The sequence below is a fragment of the Oncorhynchus kisutch genome, linkage group LG22, assembly GCF_002021735.2.
Source record: "Oncorhynchus kisutch isolate 150728-3 linkage group LG22, Okis_V2, whole genome shotgun sequence".
NCBI classification, from domain to species: Eukaryota; Metazoa; Chordata; class Actinopteri; order Salmoniformes; family Salmonidae; genus Oncorhynchus; species Oncorhynchus kisutch.
Genome location: NC_034195.2, coordinates 19,479,172 through 19,497,253, shown reverse-complemented (window position 1 = coordinate 19,497,253; position 18,082 = coordinate 19,479,172). Strand labels below are relative to the sequence as shown.

Sequence of the window (18,082 nt, the reverse complement as noted above, 5' to 3'; positions counted from 1 at the left end):
GGACCATTTAATGACTTGTACAGTACCAAATCACAAGACTGAGCTCGCAAGAAGTCTGATTGGCGTGATTAATTAGCCAATAGAGCTCAATCGGTCTGTTTGATTGACTGGTAGTTTAGTTGTGGCAAAAATACTGTTGTCACTAGCACAGCCACACCAATTAAAACAAAAATGTGCTTTTTGGTCTTAATTTAAGGTCAGTCGTGTGGTTAAGGCTATGCTTAAGGTTAGATTTAAAATCAGATTTTAAGAAGACAAATTGTAGAAGCAGGCGTGGTTTAGCCGTGATGAAGTCTCTGCGGCTGTGGTAACTAGTGACGACCAGAAGACCTGGTAACCTGCTTATCTGCCTGGTTATGGTGGTGGGGGAAGGGTCGTTGGAGTTGATGGTGCCGCCATCTTGAAAAGTGCCATCTGACAGTCTAGCTACATTTTCTCGCCTGTCAGAATCCGTTGAAAACACTTTTTTTTTTCTTCTTAGGATTCGTGGCTTTTTTGTTGTTGTTGTTGACACTTTAGGCTAATGGCCCAATAAGCTACATGCCGGGGACTCACCATTTACCGTTGTTTGTTGGTACGTACTTGCTAGCTGGTGCATGCAGTTCAGGAGACAGGAACAGCTACTGAGCTACTAGAGCAACATTAACTACCCATTTCTCTTTAGCTACCGGTAACTTAGCTACACCGATGTATTTATAAGTACGAATCGTCTTGTTATATTGTACTCGATAGATAGCCACGATACGTTAGTCTTATTGTGTGTGAAAAGCCACTGCACTGGGGTCCATTGAAATGCACTGTTGCTTGCTAGATAACGTTAGTTAGCCGTATTTCAGACCAGTGTTGTCGACACGGTTTGGCCTGTCTGCGTTGTTTAACTGGAAAATGCTAACTGACGTTGTCCAGCATGCGCCCACCGTTTGGATATTGATGTTAACGTTATACGGTTAGATGTTGGCTTCGGTATTTTTTTTTTGCCAGTTAACGTTAGATAGGCGTCAAGTTGTTGACGGGAACTGGCTAACGTTAGTCAACTATTTTTGTGTTCGCTAACGTTAGTTGGCTACCTAGGAAGCGTTAGCATTTTTGGTAACGTCAAAGTAGCTAGTTAATGTTAGTAGTTTGTGAAAACCAAGTCAGCTGTAACTACGTTACTTCGATAACTATCTGGTAAACGAACGTTAAGTAAGTTGTCTGCAGCGAACCTACCTAGCTAGCTATCAAGCAGCTGTCTATTGTGTTAGTTAGCTAAACTCGGCAAAGAAATAAACGTCCTCTCACTGTCAACTGCGTTTATTTTCAGCAAACTTAACGTGTCAATATTTGTATAAACATAAGATTCAACAACTGAGACATAAACTGAACAAGTTCCACAGACATGTGAAGAACAGAAATGGAATAATGTGTCCCTGAACAAAGGGGGGGTCAAAATCAAAAGTAAGTCAGTATCTGGTGTGGCCACCAGCTGCATTAAGTACTGAAGTACATCTCCTCCTCATGGACTGCACCATATTTACCCGTTCTTGCTGTGAGATGTTACCCCACTCTTCCACCAACGCACCTGCAAGTTCCTGGACATTTTGGGGGGAATGGCACTAGCCCTCACCCTCCGTTCCAACAGGTCCCAGACCTGCTCAATGGGATTGAGATCCGGGCTCATTGTTGGCCATGGCAGAACACTGACATTCCTGTCTTGCAGGAAATCATGCACAGAACAAGCAATATGGCTGGTGGCATTGTCATGCTGGAGGGTCATGTCAGGATAAGCCTGCAGGATGGGTACCACATGAGGGAGGAGGATGTCTTCCCTGTAATGCATAGCGTTGAGATTGCTTGCAATGACAACAAGCTCAGTCTGATGATGCTGTGACACACCGCCCCAGACCATGACGGGCCCTCCACCTCCAAATCATTCCCGCTCCAGAGTACAGGCCTCAGTGTAACGCAAGACAAAACCGCAACTCGTCAGAGAAGAGCACTTTTTGCCAATCCTGTCTGATCCAGCGACGGTGGGTTTGTGTCCATAGGCGACGTTGTTGCCGGTGATGTCTGGTGAGGACCTGCCTTACAACAGGCCTACAAGCCTTCAGTCCAGCCCCTTTCAGCCTATTGCGGACAGTCTGAGCACTGATGGAGGGATTGTGCGTTCCTGGTGTAACTCGGGCAGCAGTTGTTGTTGCCATCCTGTACCTGTCCTGCAGGTGTGATATTCGGATGTACCGATCCTGTACATGTGTTACACGTGGTCTGCCACTGTGAGGATGATAGGATGATCAGCTGTCTGTCCTGTCTCCCTGTATAGTTCTGTCTTGGGCATTTCTCATTACAGACATAGCAATTTATTGCCCTGGCCACATCTGCAGTCCTCATGCCTAAGGCATGTTCACGCAGATGAGCAGGGACCCTGGGACCCTGTTCTTTTGATGTTTTTCCAGAGTCAGTAGAAAGGCCTCTTTAGTGTCCTAAGTTTTCATAACTGTGACCTTAATTGCCTACCGTCTGTAAGCTGTTAGTGTCTTAACGACCGTTCCACAGGTACATGTTTGTTCATTTTTTTTATGGTTCATTGAATAAGCATGTGAAAAAGTGTTTAAACCCTTTACAATTAAGACCTGTGGAGTTATTTGGATTTTTACAAATTATCTTTGAAAGACGGAGTCCTGAAAAGGGTGCTGTTTGTTTTTTTGCTGAGTTTATGTACTGTTAGCTTGGTCGTTTTGGCATAGTTTCAGGATTCTCCGGGTCAGGCTAAGTGTTGAATTTAGCTAGGTAGTTTGGTTTCGGACCCCTATAACCACAACTAACTTGGCTAGCTAGTTAGTCCCAGGCTGTCCTGAGACATGACTGTTGGTTACTTAGCTTACGTTAGCTAGCTAACGCACAAAAGTATGTAGTCTAGCTAGCTAATACAGTAAGAACAACACTGAACAGTAAATGGGGCTAAACGGCAATGTAACCCTTTGCTCCCAAGGCAGTGCATTACATTTGACAAACAATAGTGTGCTAAAAGAAGGTAGGCCTATACAAAAATACATCAAGTTATGACACATTCTGGTTTAGTTTACATGAAACAGAATGTTACCTTGGGCAACCCCAGGGTTTCAGTTTTACACTGTCACTGGAATAGTCATACGTGTATATTTAAGTAACCAACCATACATTACTGTGTTGTATGGTTGTGATTTAGTTGACAAATTGATTTTGTCTTCACCCACTGGAGATTGGCTATTCAGCATTTGTCATATTTTTGTCAATTGAGACAGATGGGGCTATTCCTTAAATCATGGAATTAAGTGTTCATAAGCTTTCTCAGTAGCTGGTAGAGCAAACACTTCAGCAGCAGGCCATAACCATATAACCAATGTAAACCAGCAGCTGAAAGTGCTTATTTTTTGTTAGTGACACGGGACTTTGTTCAGGCCAATGTTGCGCTCTTGGGTGGTGATAAAACAGTTGTTATTTGGTCACCTGTGGTAGACAATTTAATGTCAGACAACAATTCAATGTTTTTCCATTTTCCATTCATTTTGACATCTTCAATTTATTGTCGTATTTTATAGAGCAATGAATGAGTTGCACACTTTCATCAAAGAATGTGCCTGGACAGGGACCAATGTCAATGGTCCCTCAGCGCAGCCCCGATGCTCAGTCTATTAATACACTTTCTTTTCTCAGCCATTCACTTGTCTGAGGTGCTGGTTTAGCATAAGCCAAGATGGCTTCACTATAACCTTTAACCCTATTTCTCCCAGGCTTCCCCACAAGATGGGAATTCCTAGCAAATACTTAGACTTTTATTTTTACCTGAGGGCCAGGTGTACACAGTGGGAAATTATGTTTATCTTTTGAGGCATATGCCTAGTGTGTGCACTGAACATGTTTCACTGCTTTGTTCCTACGGTGAGTGAGTTTTTGACACAGTGTTCTATATTGCCACTTAAGATGTGGCACAAGGTGATTTGACTAAGCACAGTGTTCTGAACTAGCAATGATCTTGCCAGTATTTGAGTGTGGAGCGGTTAGCCCAGTAGTGCTTGTCTTAATGCTTTGAAGTTTAGACTGATTTTGGGGAGAGTTGTTGGGATGCTGACATGTCAACAAGGAAGTGAACTCTTTTCCTATGATGGAAAAGTTATGGTTTACCGGCTCTTTGCCAGAGATTTAAAGTTTGTCTCATGACCTAGACTAAGTATTTGTTTTCACCTGGTTAACACTTATTATTTAATAGGTAATGTGACAACAAAAAAAAACGTATTACTACTTGTTTCAGTAGCATGTAACCTTAACGTAAGAAATGTTACTGTTAGTAAGAAAATGTTGTTCCATTACAATGAGTAATATGCTAATTTATCTTTTGCTTGTTTCAGGTGTGCGTTGAGGTGGTCGTTCTGCTGCATGTGTCAAAAAAGCCTGTCTTGTTACTGCTGCCTGTGGAGCCTGTAATGGGCCAGAGCTCCCAAAGAGCACTATCATTATTTTATTTTTAACTTCTGGACTCTATCCCAGTCAGGTACATTTGTGAAGCTGTCTGTTTGACCACCACCTGCTTTCTATTTGACCACCTCATCTCAACCCACATTGTGTACTTTGTCACTGTGAGTGCTTTCCCATTGTCTTATGAATGTTTTCCTTCCTTGTAGAAGCATCATGTTTTGGAAGTTTGATTTACACACGACGTCCCACATCGACACCCTCCTGGAGAAGGAAGATGTGACTCTGACAGAGGTGATGGACGAGGAGGATGTCCTGCAGGAGTGCAAGGCCCAGAACCACAAGCTGGTGGACTTCCTGGTACGGCCTCAGTACATGGAGGACCTGGTAACTTACATCACGCAGGAGCCAAGTGATGATGTGGAGGAGACGATCAAGTACAAGTAAGTGGGATTCACACACACTAGGCCAGAATATACTTACGGATATATGCCAATTTTGAGAAAGAATTATTGTTTTCTTTCAGTTTCCCTTGCATTTGTTTAATTCAAGGGAATTCCCCCTACAATCACAAGGGGGCAAACATGACTTGCTAGACAGTCAATTATATAGGACCTTTGATGTGCTCTTTTGTGTGGTAGTGGTACAGTATTAATTGATCATTAAATGTTGGACTTCTATGCTATTTTCAGGTACCCCAACATATCGTGTGAACTCCTTACCTCGGACGTTGGACAGATCAATGACAGACTGGGAGAAGATGAACGTTTACTAATGAAACTTTATGGCTTCTTGCAAAATGAATCTCCACTCAACCCTTTACTGGCCAGTTTCTTCAGCAAGGTCCTGAGCATCCTCATCGGTAGGAAACCGGAACAGGTGAGATCAATACAAAACTCTTGTATAAACCACACGGGTTTTAAAAAGTGTATGACCTGCAGGGTTTCATGAATGCTCTGGGAGAAAAGATTGTCCTTTGACTCATCCTTAAACTTCAACTATCTTTTGCAGATTGTGGAGTTTCTGCGGAAGAGGGAAGACTTTGTGGACTTAATGATTAAACACATAGGGACCTCCGCCATCATGGACCTGCTGCTCAGAATGCTGACCTGCGTTGAACCACAGCAGCTCAGACAAGATGTCTTAAATGTCAGTGTTGTTGTTATTATTTTTTTGCGTTTTGGTCTTTTTCTTTGTGTGTTCAATTACCAACCTCCATCTTCTCCCACAGTGGCTGAACGAGGAGAAGGTGATCCAGAGGCTTGTTGATATGGTCCAGCCTTCTCAGGATGAGGATGTAAGTCACATTTCATCAGCAGTTTGTTTGGTGTTCTGTTGCTCTCTTACAGTGTCTTAAAGTCTCTCTGTTCATCATCCAGAGGCACTCCAACGCATCCCAGTCTCTGTGTGAAATCATCCGCCTCAGCAGAGATCAGATGTTCCAAGTGCAGGGCTGCTCAGAGCCTGACCCATTACTGGCCACACTAGAAAAGTAAGTCTCTACAACCTGTTTGTTTGTTTTTTTCAAGGAGGAATACTCATTATTACTGTCATCATATTTTATTGTTGTGCCAAAGTCATTACTAACTTACACCTACTCATTCAAGGGTTTTCCTTTATTTTTACTATTTTCTTCATTGTAGACTAATAGTGAAGACATCAAAACCATGAAAAAACACGCATGGAATCATGTAGTAACCAAAAAAAGTGTTAAACAAATCAAAATATATTTGATATTCTTCAAAGTAGCCACCCTTTGCCTTGATGAGAACTTTGCACACTCTTGGCATTCTCTCAACCAGCTTCATGAGGTAGTCACCTGGAATGTATTTCAATTAACAGGTGTGCCTTAAGTTAATTTGTGGAATTTCTTTCCTTAATGCGTTTGAGCCAATCAGTTGTGTTGTGACATGGTAGGGGTGGAATACAGAAGGATAGCCCTATTTGGTAAAAGACCAAGTCCATATTATGGCAAGAACAGCTAAAATAAGCAAAGAGAAACGACAGTCCATCATTAATTTAAGACATGAAGGTCACTCAATCTGGAAAATGTACAAACTTTCAAAGTTTCTTCAAGAGCAGTCACAAAAACCATCAAGCGCTATGATGAAACTGGCTCTCATGGAGACCGCCACAGGAAAGGAAGACCCGGAGTTACCTCTGATGTAGAGGATAAGTTCATTAGAGGTAACTATACCTCAGATTGCAGCCCAAAGAAATGCTTCAGTGTTCAAGTAAGAGACATCTCAACATCAAATGTTCAGAGGAGACTGAGTGAATCAGGTCTTCATGGTCGAATTGCTGTAAAGAAACCACTACTAAAGGACACCAATAAGAAGAAGAGACTTGCTTGGGCCAAGAAATGAGATCAATGGACATATTAGACTGGTGGAAATCTGTGCTTTGGTCTGATGAGTCCAAATTTGAGCTTTTTGGTTCCAACCACCGTGTCTTTGAGACGCGGAGTAGGTGAACAGATGATCTCTGCATGTGTGGTCCCACCATGAAGCATGGAGGCGGTGGGTGCTTTGCTAGTGACACTGTCTGATTTATTTAGAATTCAAGGCACACTTAACCAGCATGGATAACACAGCATTCTGCAGCGATACACAATCCCATCTGGTTGCGCTTAGTGGGACTATCATTTGTTTTTCAACAGGACAATGACCCAACACACCTCCAGGCTGTGTAAGGGCTATTTGACTAAGGAGAGTGGAGTGCTGGATCAGATGACCTGGCCTCCACAATCACCTGACCTCAACCAAATTGAGATGGTTTGTAATGAGTTGGACCGCAGAGTGAAGGAAAAGCAGCCAACGAGTGCTCGGCATATGTGAGAACTCCTTCAAGACTGTTGGAAAAGCATTCCAGGTGACGCAGGTTGAGAGAATGCCAAGAGTGCAAAGCTGTCAAAGCAAAGGGTGGCTACTTTAAAAATATATTTGGTTTTAACACTTTTTGCTTACTACATGATTCCGTATGTTCATAGTTTTGATGTCTTCATTATTATTCTACAATGTAGAAAATAGTCAAAATAAAGAAACCCTTGAATGAGTAGGTGTGTCCAAACTTCTGATTGGTACTGTACATGTCCCTTCCTTTCTCTCAGACAAGAGACTGTGGAGCAGTTGCTGTCCAACATATTTGACAAAGAGAAAAATGACTCTGCAATAGTCAGTGTAATTCAGATTCTCCTGACACTCTTTGAGACACGAAGACCAGCGTAAGTTAATGATATCCCATTTTAAAGTTTTATTTGTTTTGGGAGACTTTTTCTGATGTACGGTTCTGTCGTTTGTAGGTTCGAAGGCCATTTGGAAATCTGTCCTCCTGGTATGAGCCACCCGTCCTTTTCAGTCAATCAGAGCATTCTGGAGGCTGTCCGACCTAGGCTCAAAGACTTCCATCAACTGCTGCTGGAACCCCCAAAGGTAATACAGTACTTTACATATACTATATATACAAAAGTATGCGGACATCCCTTCGAGTTAGTGGATTTGGCTGTTGTAGCCACACCTGTTGCTAAAAGGTGTGTAAAATCAAGCACACCGCCATGGAATCTCCACAGACAAACATTGGCAGCAGAATGGCCTTACTGAAGAGTTCTGACTTTCAACGTGGCACTGTCATAGGATGCCACCTTTCCAACAAGTCATTTTTATGCCCTGCTGTAGCTGCCCCGATCAACTATATGTGGAAACGTCTAGGAGCAACAACGGCTCAGCCGCGAAGTGGTAAGTCACACAAGCTCACAGGACGGGATCTCCGAAGCTCGTAGCGTGTAAAAATCGTCTGTCCTCGTTTGCAACACTCACTACCGAGTCAATGTCGGCACAATAACTGTTCGACGGGAGCTTCAAGAAATGGGTTTCCATGGCCGAGCATCCGCACACAAGCCTAATATCACCATGCGCACTGCTAATTGTCGGCTGGAGTGGTGTGAAGCTCACCGCCATTGGACTCTGGAGTGACGAATCACACTTCACCATCTGGCAGTCTGACGGACGAATCTGGGTTTGGTGGCTTCCAGGAGAATGCTACCTGCCCGACTGCGTAGTGCCAACTGTAAAGTTTGGTGGAGGAAGAATAATGGTCTGGGGCTGTTTTTCATGGTTCGGGCTAGTCCCCTTAGTTCCAGTTTACAACAACATTCTAGACGATTTTGTGCTTCCAACTTTGTGGCAACCTTTTGGGCAAGGCCCTTTCCTGTTTCAGCACGACAATACCCCAGTGCACAAAGCAAGGTTAATGCAGACATTGTTTGTCGATTGGTGTGGAAGGACTTGACAGGTCTGGACAGAGCCCTGACCTCAACCTCATCGAACACCTTTGGGATGAATTGGAACTCTGACTGCGAGCCAGACCTAAATCGCCCAAGATAAGTGCCCGACTTCATAAATTCTCTTGTGGCTGAGGGGAATCCCCGCAGCAATGTTCCAACATCTAGTGGAAAGCCTTCCCAGAAGAGTTGAGGATGTTGTAGCAGCAAAGGGGGGGGACCAACTCCATATTTCTCATGATTTTGGAATGAGAAGTTCATCGAGCAGATGTCCACATACTTTTGGTCATGTAGTGTACCTATCGTCTTACACACACACTAATCATTGCAGATATTTCAGGCCATTTCAGTGAGCTAAGTATAGGGTTTTCTCTTTGTTATTAACTTGAAATAAATATGACAACCACAATATTTTAAAAACTATTACTACATTTCTGTTTTTGTTGTGATCCTGCTATCTTAATCTTGGTTTAACTTTGAGTCATATTTATCTTCAGAGTGGGTGGTCTTTCCTCTAAATTGACTTTACAAGTGCAGTCCACTCTACAAGTTAACTCCAACGGTGGTTGTGTTTGAGTTACCAACTGAATGAGAGCCTGATTGTTCCTTTCATCCCCATATTTGCAGAAGAATATCATGAAAACCACATGGGGAGTGCTAGACCCCCCAGTGGGCAACACCCGGCTGAATGTGGTCCGTCTAGTGGCCAGCCTCCTGCAGACCAACACTCATATCATCAACATGGAGCTGATTAACCTCAACACTCTAGGTGTCATACTTGTAAGTTGCCTGTCTCTTATATTTTACACATGGTTTTTAGTACTAGTTGTTCCTGTCTTAATCAGCACTGGGATTTAGACTGCTATGCACAGGGATTTCTGTCTTTCATGACACTAGTTCCTTTACTACCCCCTTCTCATAACTAAGGTCAACAGGGATGATGCTCACTTCAACAACTTGGTTTGGAACATTTTCTTATTAAATAAATGTATGTTTTTTTTAAAAGCAATCTGTTTATTCTCAGGACATGTACTTCAAATATATATGGAATAACTTCCTGCATTTACAAGTTGAAATATGCACTGCAATGATCCTAGCGATGCCCCCAGCCCAAAGTGAAAACCTCAAAATCAACAGTGATCAGGACCCTGTCAGAGAAAGCCACCTCATCAATAATGTGAGACTTCATCACCCTTTTCTTTACATCTAGAATGGTACTCATGTCAGACAAGTCAACTCTTTTTGTGCGCTGTGTTTTAGCTGTTTCAGAAGTGCCAGTTTATACAGAGAATTCTTGATGCATGGAGCTCCAATGAGAAAGCGCAGTAAGTACTTGTTATTATTAATGATATATGTGTCTAGTTGTTACTTTTTTAAATCTCTTGTGAGCTCTTTAATTTTCCCCTTGCGACGGCTCACCGAAAAGTCACCACAATGTGCCGGTAGGCTTCAGTAAGTGTTTCCTGTTGCAGGGCTGAGGGTGGACGTAGACAGGGCTACATGGGCCACTTGACCAGAATAGCCAACTCCATAGTGCACAACAGCGACAAGGGCCCCAATGGTGCACAGATACAGCAGCTCATCTCAGGTGAGTGGGCTTTGACACCCATAAGGAATGAGGTTGTTGGAGCGAAAAAACAATCCTTACTATATCCTGAAATGAGGTGGAATAGACTCATCTTGTTATTTCTCTGTGTTATTTCAGAGCTCACAGAAGAAGACAGAGAGAGATGGGAGACCTTCATTTCTGGTCAGCTAGCTGACACAAACAAGAGAAACACTGTAGACCTAGTAAGTCTGATACAGACACCTCAGTTACTTAATGCCAAAATATGTTTTCAGAGTACACTGTTACACAGTATTTACACTGACGTACTGAAAGGTGAAGTGCCAGTAATGCCGAAGCTGTTTGAAGGATGTCTCGTGGTTGTCCTCTTAGTAATAAGGTTGGTTGCACTGTGCACTAGGTGAACACACACCATATTCACTCATCCAGTGATGATGAGGTAGACTTCAAGGACAGCGGATTCCACCAGGATTCCTCTTTACAACAAGTAAGTCTGTAACTGGATGAGACTATATAAATGCTGCAAAATCTCCATATTGATACTTGAAAAAAATTATTGTTAACATTATTATACTTGTCTAGTAATAGTAGTACAGATTTTGTGAATATTAAATGTGTCTTCCAATTGTAAGTATGCTTGTGCTCTTAATCTTTAAACGATGAACCTATAGCTACAGTATTAGTCAATTGTTTTGAATTGAAGTACTTGAAGTTTTTTGTAGTGCCAAGACTATATCATTATCGTTGGTCCTGGGTTTGCCAGGCCTTTTCTGATTATCAGATGCAACAAATGACGTCCAATTTTATTGAGCAGTTTGGCTTCAATGACGAAGAGTTTGCCGATCAGGATGATGTCGTGGAGTGAGTACTGATCCTGCATGTTTTCTTCATAACCTGCTATTCTACTGGTTTGGGGATTTCAATAAGGGTGTGGGGTGACTAGACTGGTGTTCTGTTAATACATTCTTTGCTTCCTTAACAAAGGACTGGGAATCAGTTTCTTTCTCTGTACAAAGTTTAGGTTGCATACATGTTTGCAATTAACATTTACATATGAAAATAAAATAAAAATTAAATGTAAGTGGTAGGTTAATTGGATGCCAGTCTGAATTCAGCAACCCATCTTTGTCAAATATTCTTATTACATTTAAGTAGCTCATATTATACAGTTCTACCATTAAAGTAGATTGCCTGTGTCACTGTCAATCAAGACTGATGCTTTGCTTGGACCAGAGTCCAGATTGTAATTGGTAATTGCAAAACAGTTTATTTTTATTTTCTCTTGATCAAAATGGGGCTTGTGGTTGGTATGGGCATGGTGACCTCTGACCAAACATTTTAGAGGCCCTCCTGTTGGCCACATTGACAATGTAGCTGTTTTAAAGCTCACTTCCTGCAATTCTACACATTTTGCTATCCCTTACGCTATCTGAGTCAAATATCCCTTTTCCACCAAGATGTTTTTCCGCCAACTTTATCCTGCCAGCTTTTACCCCCTCTTCTTTATATCTGAAAGGTATTGCCGGTATCAAAGCCCAAAAAATGTTCTGCCAAACGATCTACTAATCATTTCAGTAAAGTTCTGCCTACGGCATAGTATGAAACGTAGCCGTAATGCTGAGGCGGCTTTGGCACGCACTACACTCAAACTTTTGATGGTTGCTAGACAGCCAGTTATACATTTTGCAAGACATGTCACTTCACCCATCTCTTCTCATAGCCCACCACACGCACTATTTTCTTAAACATAACCGGATGGATACATAAAAAATTACTGTGGGAATAAATATCACTGAATGATGAACTATTGGATTAAAGTAAGTGCAATTGAAGGCATGTATCAAGTCATCCAATTCTTGTAATAAATTTGAACCAAAAGCCCACTCGATTCTAATTTCAGCACTGTTTTGATTGGGACGGCACAATCGCTCTGCTTTGAGACAAGTGTGGGGACTCCTCTTGGTAAATCGATCAACTTTTAAAAATCAGTTTTGAATATTGTTTAGGATACAATTACTTGCCTAGTTAAATAAAATAGATATATTTTAAATACCATATCTGTGTGAAAGCAGCAGACTATTATAAAATCAGCAATCATCATTTGGGGAATTTTTGATTCTCCCTGACTGTCTAGCTTTTACTTAGGGGGTTGATCGTTTTCAAAGATCTTATTTAAAAATATATAGGTGTGTTATCTTTCCTACATACTTTATCTTGTTTTAGTATTTTATTTACACGGAAACGTCTTTCAATGTACTTTTTTTTTTTTACTGTTTGGACATGGGCGTCCCGAGGAAAAACACTTAGGCGACCCGCCCAAGACTTTTCTATGCAGAGTAAAAACCCTGCATAATTCAGTTAGTTTGGAATAAGTAGCGCACTTCAACCCTGTTCTGTGCCTCTGGCTCTTGTTATGTGGGTGATCTGCTGGCGGCTGGGCCCCTGAGGAGAATGACCAGGTGGGAATGGCTGGCTGGAGTTTCTGCATAAAGCTGCTTTCATGTCAATAACATTCTTCTTCCTGTTAATGGGCCTCTGTAGGTAGGCGTCCTGAAGCCATTGTGTTTAGTCATTGTTTGTAGTCATTGTCTAATTAATATAACTAAACTAAACTCTTTTCTTTAACATTTCAGTATTCCCTTTGATAGAATATCAGACATCAATTTTTCCTTGAATACAAATGAAAGTGTAAGTATTTTAATATAATTTAATGCATTTCAAAGGTAGTGAAAGGATGTTAAAATGAATGCCATGTTGTCTTCCATTTGTACTGGAGATCTGTTCAATTCTAGTGGAAATGAGTAAGATAATTTTCCTCAAACTGCTACTTTATTATCTCCCAAAGTTTTAAAGTTTACAATTTTTATAATGCTGTTAGTCTTTACCCTGGGATTTTTTTTTTCAGCCTTCAGAATGTCTGTTTTGAAGCTAATTTCCTGCAAGCCTACACATTTTGCTATGGCTTATTTCTTGTTCTTATGCTGTCTAAGTGATTCAAACATAAGTCATTGGGGGGCCACATGACATTTTTGGAATTTCAGATTCTCCCAGACTAGTTTTTATTTTGGTAATTGTTAGTTCTCAAAGATAATCCGATTTTTAAAAAGTTGCTCCATTATCTTTTCAACCATCTTTATCTGGTTTTAGTCATTTTTAAGTTTACACTGAAAACGTTTTACCATCCTGAAAAGGATTGGTACATATTAGTTAATGCTGCACTCTAGACGCCTGAAGTTCTGTTACCTATGAAAATGATGCACATACATATTTTCTTCCCTTTTCCATTTACAGTAATGAGGAAGTGGAGGCATCACAGCGTATCTTTTTGTGTATCATGTGCTTTACCCTGGTACTGGTGTTGTCTTCCAGGCGAATATAGCTCTGTTTGAGGCCTGCTGTAAGGAGAAGATCCAGCAGTTTGAAGATGCAGGCTCTGATGAGGAGGACATCTGGGACGAGAAAGATGTTACTTTCGCACCAGACGCTCAGAGACGTCCTCGGTACGGCAGCGCCTCTTGGCGGATATGTTCGTAATTTAAAACATGTAATTTACATATCTTCTGAGGCTGGTTCAAAGCACCAGTTTGGGTGATTTTGATACATTTTCTTGACTTTTGTCCATTCTGTGCCTCCCATTAGGAGCTCTGGCAGCACAGATAGTGAGGAGAGCACAGACTCTGAGGAGGAGGATGTTAAACGTGATCCCTTTGACCCCAACAATGCCAGCTCTGATGACAGAATGGAGGTGGACACTGGTGAGTGATTGTTCCGGGTTTGCGCACTGGGGTTGGGTTAGTGGTTCGTTGGGTAGGTCGGTCTGGTATGATCTTTTCGAGATGATGCCTTGCTTTTTTGTGACGGCTGCCCTGTTTCAGGGCCTCTGTGGACAGCTAACTTTGACGACATACCCATGGACACCGGGAGTTCTACGGCGATGGGAGAATCTGCCCCAGCCTCTGCTGCCCTAGCCTCCCCCTCCTCCCCTGCGGTTATACCAGAGTCTGCTGGTTGGAGCTCCCCCAACGCCTCCCCTGGCAAAGCCATGGGCTGGGCAGACTTCTCTAGCAACTTCTCACCAGTTAGGTAAGGGTTCATCATCCCACCACCCTCATTCCCAAGGCCTTGTGTGGCAATGGTGTCACCTATTTCCATATTGCGTTATCCTTCCATGTAGTATGAATAAGGATGTAGATGACAGGTGTTCTGTTCATTCCCCTGGCTTCCCATGTCTAATATTTGAGATTGGCTATTTTAAGAGGACAAATTCAAGACCTTTTCTGACTATCTTCCAGACCCAAAGATCCTTTGAGGAGCAATTCCCCAGTAGCAATGGAGACCTGTATAGAGACAGGAGACCCCTTGGGTGTCAACGCACCAATGCAGCATGAAGGTGAGGTTTACCACTGAGCTTTTCAGGAATAAGTGTGTTACGGCTAACTCTGTGGTCACTGTTATGATGCTGTCCCTGTGTGACGTTGCAGATTCTGACCAGTGGCCAGGGGATGAGGCAGCCCAGCCAGCCAGCTCCCCTGGAGGGAAAGCCGGATGCTCGGATGCAGAGGAGTCCGTCACCACTGAGACGGTCACCAATGGATCCATGAAGGAAACAGTTAGCCTTACTGTAGATGCCAAAACTGAAACTGCCATTTTCAAGAGGTACGGCTTTTGATGACTCACCATACCCTGTTCCTCTGGTCACCAATCCTTCCTTTACAACACAGCAATTCACCTCAGAGCATGTGGAATTGACCTCTGTGTCTTGCCACATTTTCCCCCTCCTGCACTGAGTGACTTAAATCCATGCAAGGCAGGGACACTCCAGTAGACTTGTATAAATATCTATATACCATTTATGTATCACCAAACCTGCCAAACCTACATTGCTGTCTGTGTTTGAGAAACTGTCCTTCACTTTAACTGCAACACTTACAACATGAGCTTCCTCTTTCTCTCTGGCGTGCGTGTGGCTTCAGAGTGTTGAAATCTTATCGGTATGTACAGCCAGTCGGGGGGCAGACATCTGCCGTGTCTTGTTTTCATGTCAGCCACTGAGTTTTTATTTATTAATTATTTTGCCATCTCCATTTGCATGTATATCTCAGATGTATTGATTTGGTCGTCGCTCGTCGTCAATGACGTCGTGAATTGGCCATCAGCCCTCGGGATTAGCCACTCCCAGGCTTTGAGTTGGCCTTGTTCTCCTTTCTGTCGATGTCCAGGTGGGGGTGTGGATTGGTGGAGGCAGTCTTCAAAATGTATCCACCACCTCCTTGTGCTGGTGTCTCATTGGCTTTGGTTTGTAGCTCATGGCATTGTGAGGTGGCTGGAATAAACTGGAGAGAGATGAATCTTAGCCTAGCAGTAGTCCTGTTGTCACGCAAGATTCAGCTCTACTAGCAGTGAGCTTTGTTTTTAAGCTTGAATCTCAAGTCCAACAGACTTTCAAAATGCCATCTAGGTAGTTGTAAATATAGTTCAGTTTGCCAGGTCATTTTAAATAAGAATGTGTTCTAAATTGACTTGCCTGCTTAAAGGTTAAATAAATCGCACATAACCGCCGCCTCAAACAGAAAATGAATAAGACCTGTAAAAATACCCTGGAGTGCGTTAGTTTTGCCTAGTAATTATGACGACGTAGTCGTGGTGGTTTTAATGACAAAAATCAAGACCGATGGCTGAACTTTGAATCATTTCGGTGAGTTTCAAAACTGTCATCTCCTCGTGTTCTGCTCTTCGAAACAAGCTCACTCTTAAAAAGAGGAAACTGCTGTAAGTGGATGGTCAGAAAATCTAAATGGACTCTTGCTGCTTCTGTCCATTTGCTGTCCATTTTGTTCCTTGCATCCATTTTTAACTGCCATACGCATTTCGACACATTCGTTTGCCCAATGCTTTGATGTTGTCTGTCTCTCCCATTCTGCATGCGCTAGTCTTTTCTATTCTGTGTCTATAAACAGTGGGGGTTTCTGTCTATTGTCATTCTGAATGTTTGAAATGGCAAGAGCTCTGTAAATGTTCCCTTTTTCTCTGCAGTGAGGATGTGAAGTTGTCTACCTCAGAGGACGCATCTGCAAAGTACGTGGTGAGGGAGAGTGGAACACCAGAGAAGAGGGTCCCTGCATCTGTCCAGCCTGTCAGCAACTGTTCCAAACCAGGGTCTGGCTCCATGTTGTCAACTTATACCTTCACTGGAACTGTCTCGTACTAGTGAGCTATTTTCAGACATGCTGTTGTACCGGTTCTGTCTCATGATGTCCTATCTTTATTTCTTCCCTTCCACAGTGCACACCATTCAGATGAGAAATCAAAAGTCCCCGGTGACACTGTTAATGGTCCCCTAGAAGGAACAGCAATGGACGAAGCCAAGTAAGTGTCAACTAGAATGAGGTTGTGCTGTGGGGTTCCAGTCTGGCATGTCTTATCACTTGTGAAGTGTGTGTCATCCAGTATGTTACACTGTGTCCTCTGTCTGCCCGCCTACAGAACAGAGCAGAGCGTGGCCTCACCGGCGGCAGCTGTGAACGGCCCAGGGTGATGTGTGGTTCCTGCCAGCCTGTTCCTGCCACGCACAGCTCTCTCCCTGGACCACCAGTAGAGGGCAGTGCAAGTCCAGAGTCAGAGCTGCTGCTGCACTAACTTCACCAGATCAGGACCAGCAATATTAATATTAGGCTTATAGACAGTTGTACAGGAAGTTGGAACTGAATGAAGAGATACTCTAATGGATACAGTTATAATTTTTTTGCATTCGTTTATATACTATTGTTATGAGGTGATCCGTCTGATATTTTGCCACTCCAAGTTAAATAGTAATGTTGCTATAGTTAAAATGATTGTATGAATAAAATATTTTATAAAAAGAAAATGTATACAGAAACAGACGATAACTCAAATATACCAATTGGAAAACTTGGTGTGATTTTGATAGGGTTTTCCTTCTGCACAAAATCTGAATTTTATTTCCAGCTACCATGCAATGTTAATCGGCAACCCATGTTGGTATGTTTATCAGTACGCTTGTTGGTAGGAATCAAAATAATTTTAAATATTCAAAGGTTTATTTTGCCACAGCTATTATTTGTAAATGTTTCTTGTATACTTTCAACATGAGCAAGATTTGAAAACCTTTGGTATAGTTTTTAACTTAATTTATTAAGGTAGATAATGTTCTGTTAGTGCCATACACATGTTTTCTCCCCCTTGACAACATTAAACTGTACAAACCCAAGGTGAAAAACTGTAGAAAATGGTTTCCAGTTGCACGTATCTAGTGAGTGTTAACTGTCTGAAGTCTTGTGGTAAATGGGTTCCATTTTACAACTGTTACAGTACCACTCAAGTCAAACATTCTACCTGCAAAATGATGCGTGTGTAATGAATATTCTTGGTATTGCTTCAATCATGCATCAACCATTGATTATTTTTATACAGTGCATTTGGAAAGTATTCAGACCATTTTACTTTCCCCACATTTTAAGTTACAGCCTTAGTCAAAATGGATTGTCATTCCCCCCTCAATTCCCCATAATGACAAAGCAAAAACAGTTTTTTAGAAATGTTAGAACATTTCTTAAATACAAACCTGAAATATCAAATTTACATTTACAAGTATTCAGACCCTTTACTCAGTACTTGGAAGCACCTTTGGCAGTGATTACAGTCTTCATGGGTATGACACTACAAGCTTGGCACACCTGTATTTGGGGAGTTTCTCCCATTCTTCTCTGCAGATCCTCTCGAGCTTTGTCAGGTTGGATGGGGAGAGCCACTGCACATTTTCAGGTCTCCAGAGACGTTAGATCGGG

At 42.2% G+C, this 18,082-nt stretch overlaps 1 protein-coding gene across 6 annotated transcripts; it reads left to right on the top strand.

Annotated features, from left to right (window-relative positions):
• The first annotated feature begins 316 nt into the window (after positions 1–316).
• On the top strand, positions 317–17,514 carry LOC109866809 (serine/threonine-protein phosphatase 6 regulatory subunit 3). Of its 6 annotated transcripts, none has more exons than XM_031801282.1 (25): positions 317–574; positions 4,368–4,510; positions 4,641–4,874; positions 5,124–5,310; positions 5,443–5,580; positions 5,663–5,728; positions 5,811–5,923; positions 7,541–7,654; positions 7,733–7,862; positions 9,338–9,490; positions 9,735–9,887; positions 9,971–10,035; positions 10,183–10,298; positions 10,416–10,501; positions 10,678–10,764; positions 11,092–11,138; positions 12,911–12,965; positions 13,647–13,777; positions 13,917–14,032; positions 14,168–14,360; positions 14,570–14,667; positions 14,759–14,933; positions 16,311–16,433; positions 16,560–16,643; positions 16,761–17,514. In XM_031801282.1, exons 3-25 carry the CDS (start codon positions 4,648–4,650, stop codon positions 16,810–16,812), a joined length of 2,709 nt encoding a protein of 902 aa, XP_031657142.1. In that variant the 5' UTR covers positions 317–574; positions 4,368–4,510; positions 4,641–4,647; the 3' UTR covers positions 16,813–17,514. The 6 variants fall into 6 exon arrangements, with proteins under 6 accessions (XP_031657142.1, XP_020311243.1, XP_031657140.1 ...); XM_020455654.2 differs by having other exon boundaries at positions 14,153–14,360; XM_031801280.1 differs by having other exon boundaries at positions 11,041–11,138.
• The last annotated feature ends 568 nt before the right edge of the window (positions 17,515–18,082 follow it).